Source organism: Podarcis cretensis (genome assembly GCF_951804945.1).
Source record: "Podarcis cretensis genome assembly, chromosome: 11".
In the NCBI taxonomy this organism is placed as follows: domain Eukaryota; kingdom Metazoa; phylum Chordata; class Lepidosauria; order Squamata; family Lacertidae; genus Podarcis; species Podarcis cretensis.
In genome coordinates, this window is record NC_137180.1 from 18,281,966 (window position 1) to 18,308,437 (window position 26,472).

The 26,472-nt window shown below is 41.3% G+C and overlaps 1 protein-coding gene across 1 annotated transcript in view; it reads left to right on the forward strand.

Annotated features, from left to right (window-relative positions):
* CEP120 (centrosomal protein 120) overlaps positions 1–26,129 on the forward strand; it is a 39,237-nt gene extending 13,108 nt beyond the window's left edge. Inside the window, exons 10-20 of the mRNA XM_079995394.1 lie at positions 1,442–1,591; positions 3,558–3,740; positions 5,663–5,759; positions 5,838–5,990; positions 7,618–7,707; positions 8,238–8,330; positions 9,665–9,826; positions 11,437–11,559; positions 14,022–14,120; positions 24,595–24,740; positions 25,373–26,129. Of these exons, the coding sequence (XP_079851520.1) occupies positions 1,442–1,591; positions 3,558–3,740; positions 5,663–5,759; positions 5,838–5,990; positions 7,618–7,707; positions 8,238–8,330; positions 9,665–9,826; positions 11,437–11,559; positions 14,022–14,120; positions 24,595–24,740; positions 25,373–25,631 (1,555 nt within the window). The 3' untranslated portion in view covers positions 25,632–26,129. The remainder of the gene's footprint in view (positions 1–1,441; positions 1,592–3,557; positions 3,741–5,662; positions 5,760–5,837; positions 5,991–7,617; positions 7,708–8,237; positions 8,331–9,664; positions 9,827–11,436; positions 11,560–14,021; positions 14,121–24,594; positions 24,741–25,372) is intronic.
* The last annotated feature ends 343 nt before the right edge of the window (positions 26,130–26,472 follow it).

Below are 26,472 nucleotides of genomic sequence, written 5' to 3' on the forward strand. Positions count from 1 at the left end.
ATCAAACTTCTTGCTCATCATGAACTTGATCTAAAACTATGGGTAATTGCATCTTTCTTAGCAGAGTTTTATCCCTATAATTCTGAGGATAGGGCACAGGTACTGTACAGTGTAAGAGGGCAATCTCCAACTATGTGCAGGTCTTGTAACTTCCATTCATGGACGAACATGTCTTGCCCGAATATTCCCTTTTCTTTAATCTACACATTTCTTTATAAACTCACAATGCTGTTGTGGCAACTTGTGGATTTTTAGCTATGTTTCTGGATGGAAGACCCCAGTATACATGCTAAGTTGGAAAGTTTCTACATTTTTAAAAAAGCTAGGGAAATACTGAAAGGAGTAACTTCATGGAAATTGGGCACAAGCATATCACTTTTCGGCTGAGTAATTTTTGTTGTGTAACTGGCCCACTTGGCCTTCTGTTTTATGGAATGGGAAATGTCCATTGAATGAAACTTGGTATATGAAGTCCAGGAAGAATTCTATGTTTCAGCTCCCTAGTGGTGACCAAAAATGTAATCCTGGGGAACACCAGGGAAAATCTGCAGCAACATATTAAAACGCACACCGCTAGAAATATTCTTAACAATACCCAACTGCATCTTGTTACTGGGCGCAGGATCACTGTCACACTCTGCTCCCTTGCTTTAGAAAATAAAGGATGCAAGTCAGTCTTGCCTCTCCGGAACAATGGGAATCCAGGGTCCCTTCAAGATTTTGTTGGACTCTAATGCCCACCATCCTCAACCAGCATGGCCAATAGTGAGAGGCGATAAGAGCGTATTGTTTGATAGAATGCCAATGGTGTGGCATTCACCTAAGTTTGATTCATAGAAGACCCACGGAAATTAATGGACCTAACTTAAGTCCTCTTCATTAATTTCAATAGGTATACTCTGAATAAACTCAGTTGAATACCATGTTAAGACATGCCATTAAGTCATTAGTTAGCTTGAAGTTCATTTACTTAAAGGTCTTGAAGTCATAAGCTATTAGCACTGAATTTTTTCTAATATTATTTTTATTTTATTATTTATTTATTTATCAATGGGACGTGGGTGGCACTGTGGTCTAAACCACTGAGCCTCTTGGGCTTGCCAATCAGAAGGTCGGGGGGTCGAATCCCCACGATGGGGTGAGCTCCCGTTTCTCTGTCCCAGCTTCTGCCAACCTAGCAGTTCGATAGCATGCCAGTGCAAGTAGGTAAATAGGTACCAATGCGGCGGGAAGGTAAACAGCATTTCTGTGCGCTCTGGCTTCCATCACAGTGTCCTGTTGCACCAGAAGTGGTTTAGTCCTGCTGGCCACATGACCCGGAAATCTGTCTGTGGACAAATGCCTAGGCCTGAAGGCGAGATGAGCGCTGCAACCCCATAGTCACCTTTGACTTGACTTAAGCGTCCAAGGGTCCTTTACCTTTACCTTTTTACCTCCATAGGTACTCGTATCCGTTTTTTGGAAGCGCTGCACCCATTATGACAAACCCTCCCGTGGAAGTAAGGAAGAACATGGAAGTGTTTCTTCCCCAGTCATATTGTGCATTTGATTTTGCAACGATGCCCCATCAGCTACAGGATACCTTCTTCAGGTATGTAACAAGGGTGACATTTTAACAATCTGTGCATTGGCACATTTCTCTTTCCTTCACAACCATACTTACATTTTGAAATTGCAAGTTAGCACTAGCTCAACATGACTTTGTATCTTCTCCCCATCCTCCACTTTATCTAGATCTGCTCTGGAGGGGTTTGGGGAGCATTCCCCTTAGCACTACATTAAATACAACCCTAGACATTTGTCTTCAGGATTGGTTATTCACCGTATTTTTCGCTCTATAGGACGCACCTGACCATAGGATGCACCTAGTTTTAGAGGGGGAGAACAAGAAAAAAATTCTCTCCCTCTCTACACAGCGCCCCTTCAGCGAAGCGGCAGGAGAAACGGAGCCCCTTCCATTGCTCCTCCTGCTTCACTGAAGGGGCGCTGCACAGAGAGGGAAAGCTGTGCAGCCCCTCTCCAGCGAAGCAAACCCAGGAGAGCAAGAGGGATCAGTGCGCACTGATCCCTCTTGCTCTCCAGGCTTCAGCGGGCTATCCCGCTGTGCTTTGGAGGCTTTGCATTGCTTTTGCTGAAGCCATGGAGCCTGCACTCACTCCATAAGATGCACACACATTTCCCCTTAATTTTCGGAGGGGGGAAATGCATCTTATAGAGCGAAAAATACGGTAGTTCAGGTGGCACGTTATGTGTCAGCAAGGTGGTATGGTATTTGCTAATAAGTTCCATTTAAATATTTGTCCCTGCTTTGCTTTTTTCCAGCAGTGTGGGCATGATCCTATCATCTTCACAAAGGGCAGAATACAGAGCCATGACGCTCGCAGTGTGTGGTTTAGGTCTCATTTGCTACCACATCTATAGGGGCAATGGACAGGGGAGAGTAGGTTGGTTTCTAGTAGTCCTAGCAACTGGGGGTATAGCCTGTATGCAAAAGGCAGGTAGGGACTCAAATTGCCGAATACCAGAGATCTGGGTGCATGCTTTGAAGAACCAGGTACTTGCCCAGCACAGTAGCGGGTGGCAGGTGACAAAGGGGGATTTGGTTCTCTCTGTGTGTGTTGTTTTCTAAGTGATGGATTAGGTCCCTCAAAGCACATTTGGTCATCTAACCCTTCGTATGATTGCACTTTGCTCTCTGTGTGCAACTGGTAGGGACTGGAATCTGCCCTATATCCTTCATTGACTCAGTTCGAAACCTGCAGACCTATTCTAACCTGAATGTACTTCATAGCAACTCATTCAAACTGGTCGTATTCGGAAGAAATACTACTTGCTTGTGGAAGCTGTTGAATTTTAACTCCTAATGTGATGTGACACAGGTGTGGATGGGTTTCTACCGTTGTTAATGGCTAACCAGTAGGAATGGAGAAACCTTGAGACAACAACTTCACCCTAGTTCTTCCCTTGGATTGGGACCTATTTTCAGAAATGCAGGAAATACAGGAAGTCAAAGTACCATATTTTTTGCTGTATAAGACTCACCTTTTCCCTCCTAAAAAGTAAGGGGAAATGTGTGTGCGTCTTATGGAGCGAATGCAGGCTGCGCAGCTATCCAAGAAGCCAGAACAGGAAGAGGGATTGCTGCTTTCACAGTGCAGCGATCCCTCTTGCTGTTCTGGCTTCTGAGATTCAGATTTTTTTTTTCTTGTTTTCCTCCTCCAAAAACTAGGTGCGTCTTGTGGTCTGGTGCATCTTATAGAGTGAAAAAATATGGGTATATCGCTCAATTGTATATTTCTAGGATGGAAAATTACTGTGATGGGTGTGAAATGTTCTTGCAAAATTGAGCATCCTTGAACTCCTTCAAGTGGTTATACTATTTTGCCACAGGGTAGCATTGATGTCTGCTAGTGCATCTACGCCAACATCACAAAAGATGTAAAATAAATGCATCTCTTCTACCCATCCCGGCCTATGGCAACTGAGGAAAAACCCATCTATGAGAACAAAATACAAACTCCAGTATGCTATGTATATTTTTTCTCTCTGTATTTCAGGATACCATTGCTGGTGGAGCTGTGGCATAAAGATAAAACAGCCAAAGACTTACTGCTGGGAGTTGCAAGACTCCAGCTTTCAAATATTTTGGCCATGGAAAAAACCCGCTTTCTAGGTACCAGTGGGGAACAGTGCTGGCGCCAGACCTTCAGTGAAACAATCCCTGTTACAGCAGCACAAGGGTACAATGAGCTTTGAAAAATGAGGTTCCCCTGTTATAGCTGGTTCTGTTTAACACTCCTATAGGCCTTTTTGATTTGATTTGATTTATTTTTTGCATTTAGTAAAACTCTTAATACTTATTTTTGAAGAGCTTGCATAACTCTTAATTTTGGGGGACAAAAGGGATCAGTGGAACAATAGTGTGGGAGACCACATCACTTCTATCCTCTAGTGATGCTGCAGAGCTTCTGAAAGAATACACTCAGTTGAACTTGAAAAGTGATACCAATTTGTACTTGTAGAAGTGTACACAACAGATTCCAAATGCGCCTTTCTTTAGCAGTCATGCAAGCATTGTCTGCTGACTTGGTAAAGATTTGATTACAACGTGGAGCCTGGAATTTTTAATTTATGTAACTTTCTAATGGTGAATATATATTTAATTTCAAAATATACGTTTGCACAATCAAACTTTCCGGTATATTATGTAGAAGATTCTTTCTGAAAAGCATGAGTGTACCCAAACTTAGTAGCCACTAGATGGCAGCCCTCCAAACCTAATTGACTTTAGCATTTGATGTCAAACTCAACTCACTGATGTGAAAGTGACTGTACTCCTTTGTACTGATTTGTTTCAAATGTCAGATGTTTATTTCCTGTAACTCGATAAGTTTACCCAGCTTTTCAGTGTATTTGCATAGAAAACTATTTAAACTTTACTAAAAATGGATAAAAGGAAGTTTGAGAAACAAATGTAAACTGTAGAATTATTGCTCTTCTCAACTTGGGTTTCATGTTTTTGTTTATTTAGTGATACTTTTTGAAGATTTAGTAATAATAATAATAAATTATTTATACCCCGCCCATCTGGCTGGGCCTCCCCAGCCACTCTGGGCGGCTTCCATAGAAACCAAAAATACAGTAAAATATCACACGTTAAAAACTTCCCTGAACAGGGCTGCCTTAAGATGTCTTCTGAATGTCAGGTAGTTGTTTATTGCTTTGACATCTGCTGGAAGGGCGTTCCACAGGGCGGGCGCCACTACCGAGAAGGCCCTCTGCCTGGTTCCCTGTAGCTTTGCTTCTCGCAACTAGAAGCTTCTCGGAACCGCCAGAAGGCCCTCGATGCTGGACCTCAGCGTCTGGGCAGAATGATGGGGGTGGAGATGCTCCTTCAGGTATACTGGACTGAGGCCGTTTAGGGCTTTAAAGGTCAGCACCAACACTTTGAATTGTGCTCGGAAACGTAACAAGACAATCATCTGAAAAGAGTCTGGAACATTTATTTTGTGGACAGTTGACCTTAATGTGTTTCCTTTTGGTCCACACTTGCCAGGTTGTGATTGTGCATATTAAAGAAAGACACTTGTAGCAGCAAATATTTAATTCTGAGCTTTGAAACAAAACTGTTTGCAGATATGCAGAAAAATAAGCATTGAGTCAAACCTGATAGCCAGCGCCACAACACAAGTGATTAGGAGGAACAAAGAGAGAAAATTTAGGCAGACCAGAGACTAGCTGGTAACCAGTATCTAAGAATCATAATGCCAGGCTCCAGCCTCTTTATTCATGAATAGGAATAAATGCTCTGTACTTCTCTAATAGAGCAGCTATTCCTTTTTCAACTCTCTGTGTTCCGTATTCCTAAAAGAATTGGCGTCATGTCTGGGTCTGTCAGTCAATCAGACAATTTATTGTGTATAGCCAAACGCCTTTACAGTGAACATGTTTTGATCAGTCGTCTGACAGTCAGGATTGTTTGACTTCTTTATATAAAACTTGTTTAGCTCCTGAGACCTTTTGGGGGAGGAAAGAGAGGAAAGACTGCTGTAGAAATAAGTGCACTTTTCTCATGCTTGTTCCATTGTAAACAAATGACAGTAGAGAGCAAGATTAATTTCGAATGAGAGAAGAAATGAAATATTCCTGTTCTTGTTTATAGGACAAGCAACAGGATAGCTGAGCTTTCATACACGGTGACTCTAGAAGATTATGGGCTTGTGAAAATGCATGAAGTTGTGGTGTCCGATTCTTCTCAGGTAAACAGAAATGCACCCTTTCTTGTTTGGAAAGACACAACTCCATTAAAGGTTATCTAATAGCATTTCCATGTTTAGGGTTTAGGTGCCAATGAGCCACCACTGGTTCCTTCATCTCAGCCACGTAATGTTCCTGAAATCCAGCTGGAAACAAGAGAAACTCTAGAGTACAAAGCAGCACTTGAATTGGAAATGTGGAAGGAACTACAAGAAGATCTTTTTGAAAACCAGGTTTCTTTATACATTTTTTTTTAACCGGAACTACTGGTCTACTCTTAGCAAAAGGCTAATGTGACAGATCTTAAACCTAGGTTGCAGTTCAGGTGGATACAAGCGTGGAAAAGAGGTTTTTAAATTGGAATCAGCCCTTTAGCTGATTGTACGACAGCATTGTATATTTGGCAGATTCAGCATAGATGGCTTCATAATGTTCAAATACATTTTGAGCCGTGTCTTACAGGGTAATCACCCTAGTCTCACATTGTGTCTGGGCGAAAAGTCAGTTTGGTATATCTTCAAGATGTGCCCAGGACGTTGACAGCAAGCTAAAACTGATCTGTGTTTTGGAAAGATTATTTACATTCAAGAGGAATCTTACCTATTTACAGTCTTGAGCGCAAAGGTTCCTCCTTGCCGATACAGGAACACTTTTGGCCTGCTGCCCCATCCTTCAGTCATTATAATATATCAGTCATGAGACTATACCACCTTTGGATTTTACAGAGCACCTTGGAAGAGTGGGGGGAGAGAGAGAATTCCAAATATTGGCAATATTGAACTAAGAGGAGGAATGATTTTATTCACTGGGGTCTTGCAATGTACTGGCATGTTCACTTTCTGTGGGCACAGCCTGGAAAATGCCCAGGGTAGCTCAGTTTCTAGAGAATGAAACTCTTAATCTCAGGGTCGAGGGTTTGAGCCCCACATTGGGCAAAATATTCCTGCATTGTAGGGGGTTGGACTAGATGGGTCCTTTCCAACTCTACAATTCTATGATTCTATTCTACTTTTAAAATTTCATTCCACTTCAGTTGCTTTCCCCCACTCCCATCTCTCCTGCTTCAGTTGAATTCAATCACTTTTAAGGCTTTCTACTTCCATTATGTTTTGTAACACACGGTTCTGCTATTATTAGCCTATGAGTTACTGTAGCATTTTATGACTGCTTAAATAAATTTGCAAATGTGGTGTAAAGTTCTCCATTTTACTTCTGGTTATGGTAGCTTTAGACATAATTCAGCTTTACATGGCTATGCATAACTATTGCCTCTTACCAGCTACCATTTAAAAATTAACAGACCTGTAATCAATTTTTAGGGATGCGGGTGGCGCTCTGGGTTAAACCACAGAGCCTAGGACTTGCTGATCAGAAGGTTTGAATCCCTGCGACGGGGTGAGCTCCTGTTGTTCTGTCCCTGCTCCTGCCAACCTAGCAGTTCGAAAGCACATCAAAGTGCAAGTAGATAAATAGGTACCGCTCTGGCGGGAAGGTAAACAGTGTTTCCGTGCACTGCTCTGGTTTGCCAGAAGCGGTTTAGTCATGCTGGCCACATGACCCGGAAGCTGTACGCCGGCTCCCTCATCCAATAAAGCGAGATGAGCGCTGCAAGCCCAGAGTCAGCCACGACTGGACCTAATGGTCAGGGGTCCCTTTACCTTTACCTAATCAATTTTCAGGACTGATAATGGGAGCTGTCTGTGTATTTGATCTGGAATTCCCCCCTGATGTCCTGAATACTTAATTTGCACGCCGTGTTGGGTTTCTTGAGGAAAGACTTCCACAATAGTTCTGACTGAGTTATGCAATTTGTATGGTTTTTGGAGGAAGACATTTTGAAATTGCCTTTGTTTTCCACAGCTGAAGAAGAAGGAGCTGGCTCATATGCAGGCTGTTGCAGAGGAGTGGAGAAAAAGGGACAGAGAGAGGGAAGCATTGGTGAAGAAAAAAGTGAGACCCTTTTCCCCTTTAAAATGCTTCACAGCATAATGAACTGTCATGATAGCTGGCAGTGGGTAAAGGGTGATATATTTCATTAGCTGCCAGAAGAAGACCTAGACACACAGCCCATAAAACCTACACAAAAATACTTTGGTAACACACCTTAGAGATACCCTGGAATTGTTTACGAATTAAGCTGCAATATATTTCCTTTCGGTTGAGTTAAAATAAAGATATGTAATACTGCTAGTCTTGCAGAGCAATCCTGCACTGTAAGCCCCACTGAGTTTTACTCTCAGGTAAATGTGTATAGGATTGCGGCCTAAGTCGTGTTGAAGTCTATTAGCGGTGCAGGTTCTGATGCATAATATTTTGAAATCCACCGTGTGCATAAAAGTCAAGTTGTCACTTGTTTTGTGGGATTTCAAGCTCATTTTAAATCCAGTTTCTTTTGCAAGGATATAGTGTCATCCAAGAACAAATACCATATTTCAGTATAGAAAGAATTATTACTATTATTTTAACTGTATACAATCTAGGTTGCAGAATATACAGTTTTGGAAGAAAAACTTCAAAAAACGTTGACTGACTTAGAGAAGCGTGAAAAGCAACTTGTTGGTGCTGAAACCGAGGTAAACATATGCAGCGCAATGTTATATCTTGTACTGTGCACATACAGAAACCATTTCTGTACGTTTCTGAGCACAATTCAAAGTGTTGTTGCTGACCTTTAAAGCCCTAAACGGCCTTTGCCCAGTATATCTGAAGGAGCGTCTCCACCCCCATTGTTCAGCCCGGACACTGAGGTCCAGTGCTGAGGGCCTTCTGGCGGTTTCCTCACTGCGAGAAACCAAGTTTCAGGGAACCAGGCAGAGGGCCTTCTCGGTAGTGGCACCCGCCCTGTGGAACACCCTCCCACCAGATGTCAAAGAGAACAACTACCAGACTTTTAGAAGACATCTGAAGGCAGCCCTGTTTAGGGAAGCTTTTAATGTTTGATGCATTACTGTATTTTAATATTTTGTTGGAGGCCGCCCAGGGTGGCAGGGGAAGCCCAGCCAGATGGGTGGGGTATTATTATTATTATTATTATTATTAACTCAAAAGAACCGTTCCAGTTCATCTTAGACTTGTGCTCGGATTGGAATTTTTGCATGCTATGGAAGGTAGCTTTTTCTGGTGCATAGTTTTGGGGCTTTTGTGTGCATGTTTTAGTTCATTGGCAGGTTGGTGTGGATGGGGAAGGAAAGAGGAGCATAATTTTTTATATGTGGGAATACCTAAAAATAAGCAAGGTGCATCTTGTAGCCGTCAAGTATTCCTGTACTTAAAGCTGCAAAGCCATCAGATTGGGCAGAGAAATTGGGCTGCTACATAGCTAGGAGCAGGGCCGGATTTAGGTTTGATGAGGCCCTAAGCTACTGAAGGTAATGGGGCCCTTTATGCGTCCAGCTGTCCTTTGTCAACAACAAATTACCGCTGTTTTTTTGTGTTGAATATATGCTATATGGTAATTTATGGACCTAATAGGTATCTAATGCCATTTTATTTGTGTTTTATCTTATATTTTTGAAACGTACATCCAGTTGGTTTTTTCCTTTTAAAAATATTTGGGCCCCCAAGAGAGTGGGAGCCCTAAGCTATAGCTTGTTTAGCTTATACATAAATCCAGCACTGGCTAGGAGCCATGGTTTTTTGCCCTCGTAACTCCATGGATGTTGTGGAACACACTCCACACAGCTAGGCTAAGTTTATAAAGTATTGTTATATTATTATTATTATTATTATTATTATTATTATTATTATTATTATTTTATTTTAAAAGTTGGTCAAAGAAATGCATGAGTGACTCGTGAGAGTAATGTCAATCGAGCGTGCTTTCTAAATGAGGCAGCTCAGGTTTACATCTGGACAACCACTGGTGCTGAAATCTCTCTCTCTGTGTGTGTGTGCTTTAAATTTTAAGCTCCAAAGAGCAAAGAAAGAGCTCCAAGCAGAGCATGAACGAAACCGCCAGGAGCTTCAAGATGCAATGCGGCGAGTCAAAGAAGAATGCATGCATCAGGTGGAGCTGGAAAAATCTAGGTTCAAGCAGTTGGAAGAGGACAAGATCCGCTTGCAACAACAAGTGAGTGGAACTTAACTTTTCTAAGTTAGATACAACCAGTGCTTTTCCCCCTAAAAAAATGCTTAGGGGTACTCTTATTGTGACTCAAGAAAATCACCATTTTATAGTTCAAATCGGGGAAAATAAATACAGTAAATGGACAAAAGTACAAAGATTCAGGAAATGTTTAGGGGGGGGAAGCACTGGATACAACTTTATTTAATGGTGGAGATGGACATAGATTTTTGGGGTGATCTTATGGCCAAGTTAATTAAAGCTTTAAAATATCCTGTTCTCCTTCAATAAAAGCGAAAAAGGGAGACCAGATATTTTAATGCCACCAGCCTCGCAGAGGTGTCCGTGGAGGGGATATATTGATCGAAAGGGTATTGTATTGTAACTGTATTGTAACTTTTGAATAAATGTGTTTTGAAAAAAGTTAATCACAGCTAATTAATGAGATTAGGTTGGTGGTGCTTCCTGAGGGCACCCCTCTCTCTTTAATGCTAAGGACCAAACTATGTGCACAGTGTATTATTGATGCTTCTAAAATGTTCATTGATAGATGTGTGCAAATCTTCTCAGGACCAAAGGCCCTCCCATTTTTTAGAAGGGCGTTTTTGAGTTTGATCCACTGTTTATTGAGTTTCCTTCAAGAAATCCAAGTGTCTTGGATATTCTCCATATCTTTTATTTTCTCCATCTCTCTTGCTATGTTGCTAAGGAAGAATTTACTTATCACAACCTTAGCTTTATAAATAATTTGCCTGAACAAAATACTTATTTTTTTCTCATTTATGTGTTGACTTTTGTGACTTGTCTAAGTGGTTAATAATTTTCTAAAAATCAATTAAGAATAAGAATAATGTTCATTCACTGCATTATTGGTAGTACTGTGCAAGAAACAGGAGGAAACTGCATAAAATCAGTTTCTCAGAAAGGCCTGTTGGAATGAAACAAAAAAATCTCAAGTGCCCTTCTAAATCATTAAGAGAAATCTAGCAGATTTCCCAAGGAGGAATGGTGGCTGCCATCACAAAGAAGTTTTTCTTCTTCTTTTTAATATTTGCTGTGCATCTCTCTCTCTCTCTCTCTCTCTTTCTCTCTCTCTCTCTCTCTCTCTGTGTGTGTGTGTGTGTGTGTGTGTGTGTGTGTGTGTAAAAACTATAAAGCAATGTAATATTTGTGGAACCATTTCTTAATCTTTGCCAATCTATTTGAGTGGTAGTAGTGCTCCTTTTGTGATGCTCTTTGGAGAACCAGTTGAAGACGAGTATTCTACAGTGGTACCTCAGGTTAAGTACTTAATTCGTTCCCGAGGTCTGTTCTTAACCTGAAACTGTTCTTAATCTGAAGCACCACTTTAGCTAATGGGGCCTCCTGCTGCTGCCGCGCCGCCAGAGCATGATTTCTGTTCTCATCCTGAAGCAAAGTTCTTAACCTGAAGCACTATTTCTGGGTTAGCGGAGTCTGTAACCTGAAGTGTATGTAACTTGAAGCGTATGTAACCTGAGGTACCACTGTATTGTGCTCTTTGTTGTGTTATCATCTAGGCATAAAACTCATTCAACTTCTGTTTCTTCCTCCTCCTCCTCCTCCTCTTCTTCTTCTTCTTCTTCTTTTTCTACCAGCTTTATGACTGGGAAAACAAGTATAAAATTCTGGAGAAAGAGTTTCAGCAATACAAGGAACAGCAAAGCAGCAAGCCAGAAATCCGGCTGCAATCCGAAATAAGTATTCTAACTTTAGAAAAGGTATGTCTACAATTTTATCTGAAGGCTCAGAAAGAATAGCAGCATTTTACAACAGATTAAATGTAGACAGCATGAACAAGAAAAAACAACAACATGGAATAAACTCCAAATTTAACCCAGCCACAAAATTTGCATTATAAATATAAACAAAACAAAAGAATCCTTCTGGAAGATGCTGTAGCTTTTAAGAGCTTGCCAGGGATAGGAGTTTCACATTCCTTTACAGTTCATCTGTGGCAGTGTTTTCCAGATTTCATGGTTACTGATAACTCAAGCAGAGTACACCTAAAATGAGTTTTTGAACCAGGATAAATTGTAATAAATATTCTTAGACCATTGGTTATCGAGGTACTACCACTGTTGCGTAGGGGGGAAAAACGGTAAGCCAAGTTAAGTGTTTGCAAAATGTTCTTAATTCAAGGCAGACACCTGTCATTAGATGGACATGAACTCTAGAGACCCTTCTTGTTGTATCAGTAGCTTTATTTAGACTCTTCTTACTTTTGATAGCTTGAGCTTGTTATTTATAAATGTTGCATGTTTGACAGCACTGCGAATGTATGTAGTTTTCAAAATTCTAATCTATGCCTTTGACTCAGAAGAGGTAACATATATCCAGTTTATGAAGAAAAGATTGGGGGATTTTCTTGATAAGCAGTTCTTTATCTCTTTTGGGGTGTGGGATTGGCAAGGGTTAGGAAAGGACTCTTAATAATAATTTTATTATTTATACTCCACCCATCTAGCTGGGTTGCCCCAGCCACTCTTGTGAAAGAATGCAGATTTTAAGCTACTGTCTCAAATTCCCACGCAATAGCTTCAGACTTCATTTTATTTCCCCAGATCTGGTTCCCACAAACATCAGTTTGGACAGTCCTATATATTCAATGCATGTATAAGATGCTGCCTTTTTAAATAATAATAATAATAATAATAATAATAATAATAATACTTTTTATTTATACCCCGCCCTCCCCAGCCAAGGCCGGGCTCAGGGCTGCTAACAAGCAATAATAAAAACAAATTGAATGAATACAACTTAAAAACAAGATTAAAATACAACATTAAAATATTGAAACATTAAAATATTAAAATGCAGCCTCATCACAGGAGGAAAAGGGGGAAAAAAGGGGGAGGGAATCAAATTGGCTCCAAGCCAAAGGCCAGGCGGAAAGAAATCAGATCCTGCAGGGCCCTGGTCTCATAAGACAGAGCGTTCCACCAGGCCAGAGCCAGTGTTGAAAAGGCCCTGGCTCTGGTTGAAGCTAATCTAACTTCTTTAGGGCCACTAGGGTGTTGCTATTTATGGACCATAAGGTCCTCTGTGGGGCATACTGAGAGAGGCAGTCCCGTAGGTACGAGGGACCTACGGGATTTAAAAAAAACCTACGGGATTAAAAACAAAAACCTGTGTTACGATGTGATAGAACAACAACCAAAGAAATGAGGACTCTTTGTTCACTAGCCGTTAACCATTAAGATGTCCATACATATGTCCTTGCTTACTCACTCACTAACAGGGTTAGTGAAACTGTGCCATTGTAGCCAAAGGTCAGAGAGACCATGGGAGTTGTAGTCCAGTAACTTCTGATGAGCCACAGTTCCTCACTCCTGCATCTAGAACAGCTGTTTTTGGACTACAACTCCCATCATCTCTAGCTAGCAAGATCAGTGGTCAGGGATGATGGGAATTATAGTCCAAAAACAGCTGGAGACCCAAGTTTGGAAATCACTGATCTAGAAGCAGGTTCTACTTTTTCTTGAGCCTCTGTACAGAACTTGCAGCTTTGGACATTGAATTCTAACCAGGGACATGGAGTTGGCCTGAATATTACTCCTCAAGTCATACTTCCAGATCCTACAGGATTCAGTAGCCCCCAACAGAATAGTTATATTTTTCCTAGCTGAAGTAGAAGCAGTTTACAAGTCCTCCTGGCCTGGCAATGCGTAAGAAGCCCAGTGAAAGGGGAAACATTTTCTGCTGCTTTTGAGGGAGCGTGAGTTATTTAATGCAGAGACATGATCTTTCAAGCTGAAGACTTAAAAGGTGCAATCTAACCAAACTAAGAGGCGCACATTAGCTAGAATTTCAAGGATCAGGCATGCCAAGTCTTGCATCATCAATTAAGCTGAAATATGAACAGCGAGTGATTTTTATATAAAAATGAATGCTATCTTTGAGTCCTTTGAAGATGTTTAAAAATGGTTTACATGAACTGTTTAGATGAACTGTCTCAGACTGCAGACTAATCCAGTTTTGCTTTGTTGGACAATAAAAATAAGGCTAATGCTTAAACGAGGATATTCTTGTGCGCCGCAGTATTTACATCAAATTGTGTTACCGCTTTAGAAGTTACATGCTATACTAAACTATTTTTGTAATACAAGTTTTGTATATTCAATTGCATAAAGATTATTCCTATGGTTATAGTGTGTGTTGATAGAGCTCTGCTCTTTATTAGGGGGACCTTGAAAGGAAGTTGGAATCGGCAACAAAGGCAAAACTACACTACAAGCAGCAATGGGCGCGAGCGCTGAAGGAACTGGCAAGGCTTAAACAGGTGTGTAACATATAAGATAAATCACTGGTGGGGAACCTAAAGCCCAGGGCCAGAATGTAGCCCTCCAATCTTCTCTGACCCTTGAAATTCTCATGAGAACAAGAAGAGGAAGTTGCTTCTATATACAGTGGTACCTCGGGTTAAGTACTTAATTCGTTCCGGAGGTCCGTTCTTAACCTGAAACTGTGCTTAACCTGAGGTACCACTTTAGCTAATGGGGCCTCCTGTTGCCGCCGCACCGCCAGAGCACAATTTCTGTTCTCATCTTGAAGCAAAGTACTTAATCCGAGGTACTATTTCTGGGTTAGCGGAGTCTGTAACCTGAAGCGTATGTAACCTGAAGCGTACGTAACCTGAGGTACCACTGTACATTAGTGAAGCCAAATCTGCCTTGTTGCGGTGTGCCTACTTAGGAGAACTAACTGGAGAGTTAGTGTTTATCAAGGATGCTTGTAAAGAACTTTCATCATTTGAGAGAAAAACAATAGCTGTCTCACAAAAACCAGAGAGGATACTATGGAATTTACACACTTGGAAAATTGTGGCCTAGATGTGCATTTTGCCTGGAGAAAGTAGTTTCTCTTGAGTATGAGGTACATCAAAACATTGCCACGTTCATTGCTCAACAACATTGCTCAATGACATCAGTATTTCTACACTGTATATTTTAATTTGAGATTAAGAGGTAATGAGTTGGGCCAGTTCACGGTCTCCTAAATCAAAGTCCAGGGAGCCAGAATTGGCATTCATTGATGCTGCATCTTAATTGGTGATTTCCCTACAAATCCCTGCATTATTTGAAGCACCCGCAGCCTGCCTTCAGATATGGACCCGGTTCTGTTGGATCACAGTCAGAGGCTGTGTTACTGTTTTTGATGTTCTAGGATTGGCTATAAGCAGGAGTGGGCAACCTTTTTGGTTCATGGGCCAAATTTGACAGGTGGGCAGGGGCTGTCTACCTGTCAGTCACCTGACTTCAGAAATGATTTGGGAGGCTGCTTTGAAGTCTCAAAGTTGGGATTTCAAAGCACATAGCAGGCAACAAAAAAAGTCAACCTTTGAAATGAAGTGTTGTTGTCATTGTTTAAATTAGCACCTTGCTGCTTGCTATGTGCTTTGGAAGTTCAGTCAAACTGAGCAGGTTTGGTTGCTCTCCCACACACCCGGACCAAGCAGGATTGCCCTCCTTTTGCTGATGTGAGGTGAGAGAAATCTTGCTTAGTGCTGGGTTTGAGTATGTGAGAGTGATCTTGCAGGTAGCTTTCGCATGCACCTGGACCAAGCCGCGTCCCCCTTCTTGCGGAATGGGCAATCCTGCTTAGCACTGGATTTCTGCTTTATCAATGCTTCAAACAGCTGGTTGTCAGGCACTTTGGAAGCCACGCAAGGGGGCTTTAGCGAAGCCCTGTCCTTTTGACCTAGCACCGCCCTGATTCATATGACATCTGGAGTAGAGTGGGCAGGTGTCATTTGCCCAAACCGTCCTCATATGCCAAATGAGAAAGCCTAGCAGGCCAAGACGGACCCATGGACTGAAGTTTCCCCACCCCTGTTTCTTGAAAATAAAATAAAAAGGCTTTCCTGAAAAACACGATGAGGCCATTTCCAAAAGTTAACAAATGCCTGGATGAAAACTTAGATTATACTTCTCTGTGCTTTCCCCCTTTGAAATAAGACTGTTAAAGCTTGTTTAGAACACGTCAAACATTTAACCTTCCTTTGTGCATCTGTGCTAAAGCTAAACTGAAACCCTTTTAAATGAACTGGTCGAAAGAATCCTCCATTGTGTTTTGACTATAAAATTACAAATTTAGAGGCCTTGAGGAATGTTAAGTCTGCTTAAGTTCTGATGATTTGTGTTATTTTTTGTTTAAGTTGGATTAATACCATGTTAATTTCACATTGGTTCTGGTGAATAGCTATGGGGTTGTAATTTGTGCCAGAAACTTGTCACACCAGAGCTCTCTGGAGAACTATACAAAACATTTATGTTGTGAGAATTAGACGCAAAAAGCCGTATCTTGGATTGTTAATAAATGTTAATGACAAAACCCAGCTGGCAAGCCTTTGGAAAGGCGATCAAATGCTTTGTGGCCATTGCCAGAGAAGTGTTTAAACAGATTTCCATTAATCAAAAATAGAAAGTATAGTCAAGCTGTGAATTATAGAATCATGTAAAGCATTCAAGTATTTAGCATAATGCCCCTTTATTCCATGCAATCTTAGTTTAAATATTAGCCCTCTCTGTTCCTTTTACTCAGAGCAGGTAATAGTCCTCTTTCAATGCAAAAACTAAAATATAAAATATAGAAATGCACAACTACAATCCGTATACTCTGAAGTTAGCTATTAAAACACAATATAGTATCAGTGTGTTGCTTCTGGAATCACCTAGTGATTAATAAAAATGGTGGTCAACTAAATATGCGGGGGAGAAAAGCTTTTCTTCTTTTTTGTGGTGATGGGAAAGACTCATACACTGTGCTACATAAGAGCTGTAAGACTGAAGATGATGAGGATCTCAAAATATCTGGGGACAAAAATATTGCCCCCTAACACAAGGGGATTTCCCTATGCTCCTAATCTCGCTGTTCCCAGATCTTCTCCAGAGTGTTAGAAGAACCCACAGAACAGATTTAGGAGAATACAGGGGAGGACAGGGAGAGGATGTTGCAATGCACAAGGATAAATCCTTATGCTAACAGAACATTCACCTTGGTGCTACGTTGAATATAACCCATGCTTCCCATGCTCCTAGGTTTGGAGGAAAGAAAGCACAGCCAGTAAGAGAACTGTTACACATGGAGAGAGGAGTCTCATGGCAAGAAGATCTGTTTGTTGTTGCCATTCTCTTCCCTCTGATCAGAGACATAGCACTTTCTAAGCATGTCCTCCCTTAATACTTAATCCCTGACAGTTGCATAGAAGTAATGCAGCTGCTCTATTCTGCATTAAACCCATAGCCGGGGAATGGATGGAAGCTGGCCATAGGGCACTGGAATGCAGGATATTCTGACCCACATGTGAAAGTTACCTACGACAGGGATAAAATAGTAAGGCAGGCTGGTGGTTGCTTCTTCCAGTCCCCCGTTGCCCAGGTTCTAATACCTTAGACTGTGGCTCTTAAAGGGCCAGCTCCTTGGGCTGCAGACAAGCATTCTGCCTTTTCTTGGCCTCTTGCCTGGCACATTCCCTGTGCCACTGGGCAAGTGTAAAAGTAAAGGGACGCCTGACCATTAGGTCCAGCCGTGGCCGACTCTTGGGTTGCGGCGCTCATCTTGCTTTATTGGCTGAGGGAGCCGGCATACAGCTTCCAGGTCATGTGGCCAGCATGACTAAGCCGCTTCTGGCGAACCAGAGCAGCACACAGAAACGCCATTTACCTTCCCGCCAGAGCGGTACCTATTTATCTACTTGCACTTTGAGGGGCTTTTGAACTGCTAGGTTGGCAGGAGCAGGGACCGAGCAACGGGAGCTCACCCCGTCACGGGGATTCGAACCGCCGACCTTCTGATCAGCAAGTCCTAGGCTCTGTGGTTTAACCCATAGCGCCACCCGTGTCATTGGGCAAGTGTAGTAGCCCACAAAGCAGCTGATTCCTCAGAGAAGATAGGGCCTGTGAGGGTCCCAGCTCAGGCTCTAAGCCACCAATCTTGACCTCTTCTCGGAAACACCACCATTAGGAGCATGGTCTGATTCTCCAGGCAGTTAACTCCTGCTAACTCCTGCACTAAACCAGAAGCTGGGACACAGGTAGTGTGAGATCGGGTGGCTTCAGGAAGTACTTTCCTAGAGAACCGGGCTTCAAGGAAGGGTGTGATAGGGTTTTTTTTTTGGGGGGGGGGGGTTAGGCATGGAAAGCTTATCAAAACTTTTGAAAACTTATTTGTGTAATCCTACCACTTCAGTGTGAAAGACATGAATTGTTGATTAATACCCCATTCTGACTCTCTATCTATATCTTTATTTTCCCCCCAAAAAAACCGTTTCCAAAAGCAATAGATTTCTCATCCGCCACCTCCCATCAATTTCCATCATATTTTAAAGTACCAAAACTGTATTGGTACGATCTGCCTAATGGCAGTAAGATAAAATGTGCCGTGAAATAGGCACACATGATTCACTCTTGCTTCAACTGGGAATAAAAGTTGAATGATGGCCTCTTACCATAATATAAAACTATTTCCTTCCATGTAGGAATTAAGATTATTTCCTTCCACAAGTGTTTCACATTTGTCAGATTGCACCTTGTTGATCCTACATCATTGTAGGGGGACCTGTGGCCCTCCAGATGCTGTTGGATGTGAGGGATGTCTGGTCTAGAGCACCACAGGTTTCCACTCCCCACCCCACCCCCCAATGACCTACATGCATGTTACTGCACAGAAGTGTCTTCCATTGAGGAATTGTATAATATGTGAGGTGGTAAAAGGTAAAGGTAAAGGGACCCCTGACCATTAGGTCCAGTCGTAGCCGACTCTGGGGTTGCAGCGCTCATCTTGCTTTACTGGCCGAGGGAGCTGGCATACAGCTTCTGTGTCATGTGGCCAGCATGACTAAGCCGCTTCTGGCGAACCAGAGCAGCGCACGGAAACGCCATTTACCTTCCCGCTGGAGCGGTACCTATTAATCTACTTGCACTTGACATGCTTTCAAACTGCTAGGCTGGCAGGAGCAGGGACCGTGCAACAGGAGCTTACCCCGTTGTGGGGATTCAAACCGCCGACCTTCTGATCGGCAAGTCCTAGGCTCAGTGGTTTAACCCACAGCGCCACCTATGTGAGGTGGACACACTTGCAAAAACTAAAGCCAAATAATCACTTTGTTAGTTGCTAAGGTGCCACAAGACTCATTGCTTTCTTTGCTGCAACAGACTAATGAAACTGTAATGTACATCCTTAGATGAGCACCAAAGTCCACTGCTATTTTGTGCCCTAGGCAAACTCTTGAGTCGTTTCCCCCTCTTCACTCTGCACATTCTCAGAGGAAGTGTGTTTTCTGTTTGCCCCACTTCCTCCAGGAGCTGAGGGCTACCTCAAATTAAGACAGGGTGGGGGAGATCCAGGCAGTAGACCCCCCTGTGGCACCTCTATGACACGTCCTCTGAAAGACCCCCACCTTGTTTTCCTGCAGCCTCCAAGCACCCTAAAATTTTTGCCTCCATAGGCAGCTGTGTAGTTCGCCTAGTGATAAGACTGGCTTTGCCAAAGTCTGCCTAAAGTCAAAACTTTATGAGGGAATTTCAGAAGTCGAAAAAGAGCAAATACATATTTTGATATACCGATTTATATTTTAGCTTGAATTTTTGACAATAAGATTACCAGCGCTTGTAAATCTGAGAAGTCCAAAATTGGAGAACTGTAGCAATGTTGCAATGCAGTTGTAACTAGAAAGAATGTTCCAATTCAGCTTTTGGTGATTAGAAAGGGATCTGTCTGGATTTCGAATGTTTCTGTAAAAACTCAAAAGTATGTGCATTTGAGATAAGTGGTTATTAGAGAGTTTAAGTCTTACCATTTTTGTACTCTGTGTGGATTTGTTCGCAGCAAAACTAGTGCATTTGTTTTAAACAAACACAGACTTTATTAGCTGACACTGGCTCTATCTTGTCCAGCCTCCTGCTTATCCTCTCAAGGTAATTAATGTGATTAATTTACAAGTAATTTAGCCAAGGAGAGGATGTAAATCTTTGCTTTAAAAAACAGTTAGAAGTCCGAGCCTCAGTTAAAAACTGTGTCTTGAAACCATCCAGACCCTCCTACTGAGTTGTCAGCTCTGGGTTATTTTCAGAAAACTGGAGTTGAGTTCCTTCGCTTCAGTCGTACGTTTTTTCCCACAGACTTGCTTGGTATGTACAAGTGGGAGAGTGAATTGTAGCCGCTATTTAGCCATTGTTTAGTCTAGTGTGTGTATGTCTACATCTTCCCTCTGGATTTATAAGCTGCTATGACAAAATAAAGATTGTTCTCCTTTGATTGAGGAGCCTCTTAGCTATAGCACCTGGCAGAATGCAAGGGTTATTTTGTAGATTGATTTAAAAAAAAAATAGTGATTTACTAATTTTTTAATATTGGTGATTTACTATTTTTTTTTACTTTTGTTGCTGTTGTAGAACTTGGAGGCCAAGAGTTTAGACAGTATTGATTTGTTTATTGGGAGTAGCATAGAATCATGGATTTGTAGAGTTAGAAGGGAACCCTGTCTGGTCCAATGCCATGCCCTGAAGAAATTACAGTTAAAAAAAACCAACCTGATAGATGGCCATTCAAACTCTGCTTAAAAACATCCAATGAAGGAGACTCCATCAGCTTTGAAGGTAGTCCATTCCACTGTTGAACAGCTCTCACCATGTTCATACGGAGTCTCCTTGTAATTTGACATTAAGGATTACAAAGTTCCCTTTCTATGTTAAGTATTTTTTGTCAGTGGCTGCTATTGGGAAATAATTCCTTGCCCTCTGAGATTTTCTTCTGCGCTGGACATGAGAGAGTTGTGATCAACAACTCCAGTATCTTGGTTGTGCCTTCCTCCTGGGAAATGCAGACACAGAACTCAACTTCTTCGCATGCCAACAGTTCTTCCCACTCTTCAGAACTGCTATAAAATGATGAGAGTAGTTTTTAGCTTTTGCATCTGAAAATAGGAGAAAAGATCATAAATTTCAGCTCTTCATGAGGTGGATATTAGTAAGGAAAACGATTCTCAATGAAAGATTTTATGTGCCTCTCCAAAGAATCTAGATAAGTATACTTAGACTATATAGGTGTTTGGTTTGTGAACAGCAGTGTACCCTGGCTATTCAGATATAACAGACTCCAGAGAACCTAGGGCAGTAGATAAATATTTTCTATCAATATGTGGTTAACATAATCAAGGTAATTACTTACTAATGGGATCATTGAAATTGCTCTCAAGGGGTCATTAGACACACACTCTCTGTGCTGGGACTGTATGGAAGTAAACTATTACAACCCACTTTTTGTATTTCTGTAGCTCTAAATACAGTATGAGGTTGCTGAAGGATGACTTGATTATTGTAGTTGTCTAGACTTGTGAAATCCAAGCTGCTTGAAGCTTAAGTGATCTGAGGATTAATTCAATAATACATTGCAGGTGATGCCAGGATGCCCCTGTTTACTGCTTTGCTAGTACCCTAAAAACAGTGGTTCCTTATAGACATCCATGCTAGCTAGCTAGACATACAGTTTGCTGTGTTATATATTGATTTTATGGTTCTCTTTTGTAGGCTACCTTGAAAACCTAGAATAATAAAATTAGGGTTTTTTCTTTTTCTTTTAAATTTTTCTTTTAAAAAAGACAGGAAATTCACAACATAAAAGGACATCTAATAGTTTATACTGAAAGGCCTGGGGAAAGTGCTCCACAACCAGGGTGCCACAACAGAGGAGGCTCTTCCCCTGAAATCCACTGTCTGCATCGCAGAAGATTCAGGGATTAGATGAAGGGCCTCTGTGAATTATCCTATAACTTGGACATGTAGAAGAAGGCAGTCCTTAGGGTACATGGATCCCAAACAGTTTTATTTAATGTTATTTATTCAAATTATACAAATATTTATATACCACTGTATCATAAAGATACATTGCAGCGGTTTACGGCAATATAAAGCATGAAACCGAGCAATGAAATCATTAAAAAAGATCAAAGATACTTGAGGGCAAGGAGAATTGTACAACTTGCATGAAGCAGACAAGAATGTTTAAAGATGAATTTCAGATGGCATGCTTTTCAGTAATCTTACATAACCATTACAGCAAAACACTGGTGCTACATTCCATGGAAGTCCATTGTATGAGGCTGAAGTATCTGAAAGAAGTTTGAATGAAGCAGCTCCCATTTCAATACCAAACATGGATAAAGAATCTTTTCTACCCCAAATTCAACTGGCAAACAGTTCATTTTTTTACAAGCCTCTGAGCTAATCATCATAAATCATGTGTTTCAAATCATCATAAATCTTGTGCGTTAGACATAGGACTGTGTAGTATGAGAATCATTCTCAAACTATGAAGCATGTAAAATATTTAAAACAAAAAAAATACTTGGTGCTCTCACAAGAATGTTTATATGTACCTTGTGTTGTGGCTTGGACACCTGTCGTGATTTCTACAGATATCTTTCATTGGGTTCTGTGAAATTACCTTAGGCTTTATACAGCATAGTAAATGCTCTATTTTTCTCATTAGTGTCTGACATGTGCATAGAAACTGGTACAGAAAACAAGTTTCTAGTTGTCTTGGTTGTGGAGAATTAAGATTTTTAACGACCTTTTAATGTCAAGTAAATGTGGTTTCTAACATACTAATTCCCAATATAAAACCAATACAAGTTTAAAATTATTAAACATCATAAAATGCAGTTCACTAACTCAAACAATAATATTGTGTTTAGCCCTGTAAGAATAGTAAAATTGGAATTATAAAATGGAGTAGTCTCATATTTTCAGCTACCCAATATGATCCTCATTCAAGCTGGATTTTGGTAACCTTCCAGCGGTTTGACTTCACCCGCAAAGGCTCACTCCTCCATTGTCTCCCGACAACAAGGTATCTTTAAAGAAAACATAGGAACTGGAGTCTAGTGATCCATGTTTTTCTCAAAAAAGACGCCTTCTCTAATTGATTTACAGAAAACTAGCCTATCTCAAGCTACTTCCTACATTTAATCGAAACATCTCCTTTAGGTTTGCAGTCTTTGCCTCAACTCGGCACCATAATAGCACATAGGGCCTTCAACTACTCGCCAAAGCTTGAGTCAGTAATCTTATCAAATTGGCTTTTGATAGGACAAAATAATAGATTTACAGAGTGGTTCTACTTTGATGAGAAGGCGAGAATCTGTGACAAAGTAAATGGCATATCTAAGCCTTGCTGGACTTTAGTTGGCTAGGACAGAAGGTGAAAGGGGGCTTCTCCCTCAATAATAACCAGTGCTCTTGTTTCATTGGGTTTTTCCCCCCGTCTTCCTCCCATTAGTTCCTCTAGGGCTGGCATATTCCCCCCCTCCTTCTTATGCACCCTTGTGTCATCAGATCACTGATTGGAGAGGTTGAGTAGCCATGTTGTTTTCTGTGACCTCTACATGAGACATCCAAATGTCTCTCTCTTTGCATATGGATGGGGAGATGCATGCACAGACTATATGATTTTTTCCTTTCTCATTTAGGACTTAAAGTTGGTAGGGGACAGGATATAAGTCAAAGCTTTCTTCTAACTTAATGGTGTTTGATATACACACCTAGTACAAATGAAACTGTGTTGAGTGTGCTCCTTCTATGGAGAGGCAGTGATGGGGTCTTAAGAAGAGGGCTGTAAAGGAGTACAGCGTAGTCTATCCCCTACCCCCGCTATTAATGTGTGTTACTGTAATCTTAAATTTCTCTCCAACTATCAGACTGTGTCATTGTTGGAAAGTCCAGAAGGCACTCGTAATCACTTTCCAGTTTTGATAGCAACGAGAGACCATTTGAAAATATGACATAAGCCTCTGTTTATAGTCAAGATGATCCAGCTTGCTTTCAATATTTTCTGTCTCCTCTTTTAAAACAAAGCACTGACTATTATCTTATGTATATCTGTCCTAGTTTAATGTGCTTGTTTTAAAGTTTCATTTGTGGGCTATCAGCAGAGCTGCATCATGCACAGCTAATCTGGTGTGGAGGTTCGCATATTATTGCTTAAATTTGGTATTTATTTTATTCCTTACCGTTGTCAGTCTTAGTGGATACAACTTAGTTTGACCCTTCAGTAAAACTGTTTCAGTCATTTGTAATAACCTACTGCCTTTTCCAGGGACGCAGGTGGCGCTGTGGGTTAAAGCCTCAGCGCCTAGGGCTTGCCGATCCAAAGGTCGGCGGTTCGAATCCCTGCGGCGGGGTGCGCTCCCGCTGCTCGGTCCCAGCGCCTGCCAACCTAGCAGTTCGAAAGCACCTCCGGGTGCAAGTAGATAAATAGGGACCGCTTACCAGCGGGAAGGTAAACGGCGTTTCCGTGTGCGGCTCTGGCTCGCCAGAGCAGCGATGTCACGCTGGCCACGTGACCCGGAAGTGTCTCCTGACAGCGCTGGCCCCTGGCCTCTTAAGTGAGATGGGCGCACAACCCCAGAGTCTGTCAAGACTGGCCCGTACGGGCAGGGGTACCTTTACCTTTACCTTACTGCCTTTTCCTACTTATTGAGCAAGATTTGCTGACGCTTCCTTGATGCATATTATTTCTATGCTGCTTCCAAACTGGAGGTGTCATATATCGAGTTGCAGTGCATTTACTCAATTTGATCTTTGTCTAATGCCTGTAAACTGCCTCTATAGGAAAGTTACCCCGCAGCAATATTTTCCCTGTGTTTGAGAGAAAGACAAAGAGATCTCAATCCGCACAAACTAGGTAAACTGTAAAAAAATAAAATAAATGTGTACATCTGTGGGAGATTAAATGTAGATGGCTTGGCTTTTCCTTAGCGTGAGCAAGAGAGTGCTATGGCCCGTCTTAAAAAACAGCAGCAGGAGCTTGAGCACATGAGACTTCGGTATCTGGCAGCAGAAAACAACGAATTGGGGAAGGCGCAACGGCAAGAGCTAGAGGATATCAGAAATGAACTGAACAGGTATTGTACCATTTGTTGGATTTTTACTTCTGCTGCTGAATAGGTGAAGGTTCAGCTAAGTCAAATTTAATTGGCTGTCAGTCCAGTAAAGGAACACAGCTTTCTGTCCCTTAGGTAATATTTGCCCATTTATAAAATATAACAGTCTTGTATTATAGGAAATCTATGCCAAAGGCCACCAGACCCAGTTTTTTATCTTGACTGTAGCTATTACAGCAAGCTTTTCTTTTTTACCTCTTGTTCTAAGCAAACCTGTTTGCTGCATAAAAAGACACATTAATGGTGCCTGCTGTCAGCTCCCTAGCGAGCATAACACTTTATATTTTAAATGGCTCGGTACTTCCTGCACCTTTTGACCTTGTGTCTTCTACGTGTTTTCAAACAGTTTAATTCTTGTTAAAAATCACTCAAAAACATAGGCACTGGGTCAGAAAACATTCTTGTCTTCCAGCAGTAGGCTTATGCAACAAAGTAAGCCCGATGACTCTTGCCGTTGGATAATCGGATTTGTTTCTTTTCTGTTCAGTTTGCTTTTCATTTCCATTAATTTTAGTGGGCCATTTGGTTCTCAAAATACAGATGATCAGGATGCAAAACGCATCTGCTGAATTTGCTTTGATTTTTCTCCTTAGATTAAAACAGGAAGAAGAAGACAAAAAGCAGTCACCAGATCCCCAAGAGGTTTTGGGGTTGCAGATGCAAAATTCTCACACGCGGCAAGTGGATGAGAGTTTGGATGACTACCTTGCACGCCTAATAGAGGAGAGGGATACCTTGCTGAGGACAGGAGTGTATAGCCACGAAGACCACATTGTGAATGAGCTCGATCGCCAGATCAGCGAGGTGCTCACCAAAAGAAGCAGGAGCAAGTACCCAAACTTGCAGAACTGATTTTTGTTTTTCAGTAAAGTAAAGCATGGCTCGGGTCTCTGCAGAGACCCTGATCCCGAAGGACTTGTGTGTATGCTCTGCTTTGTCTTCCAAGACTTAACTGTGGCCCTGTTCTACTATCTGAGGTCTTTGAGAGAAGAGTATCAGTTGAATTTTTGACCATTTATATGTGTTTGTATATATTTAAATATTTCAATTTTTTATAGGCGATTGAACATTCTACGTCTCTCCCCCCAGTTGTCTAACTTGTTTTATTTATAGAATCATTTTTAACTCCAGTTCTACATTTCTGTATAGCATTTTTGATTATGCGTTTGATAGGTATCTTGCCTGCTTGCTTTTTAATAGAATTATATCAAAGCACAATTTCAATAAAATTGCACAAGGAAAAGGGGCCTGCAATTATCATTTTTTAAATCTAACTTTCATTGTTCCGTGTCACCTTGGAGACTATGTTCAACAAAGTATAGATTATTTTAAATAAACCACTAAAATTGCCGTTCAGTTGGTCAAATATTTAACCATGTTATGTATGATGAAACTTTCTGAGTACATATTTTCAGTTGAAATGCATGATGCTTATTAATGACACAGGAGTGCGATCCATCATGCCCTGATGCGCCTCTCACCAGCTTACTTTGTACAGCTCCGAAGTTAATGGGTGGAAGAGCACCGCAGACATGTTTGGTAGTTCTGTGCCCAAGATCTTAAGCATGTGTGTCTGTTCCAATGCACATCTGTCGAAGCAAACTCTACTGTTAAATAACAGTAGACACAGTTAACAGACATTTTAGCCCTTTGATAATGTAATATTTCTCTACATCAATATTATATCGATGTT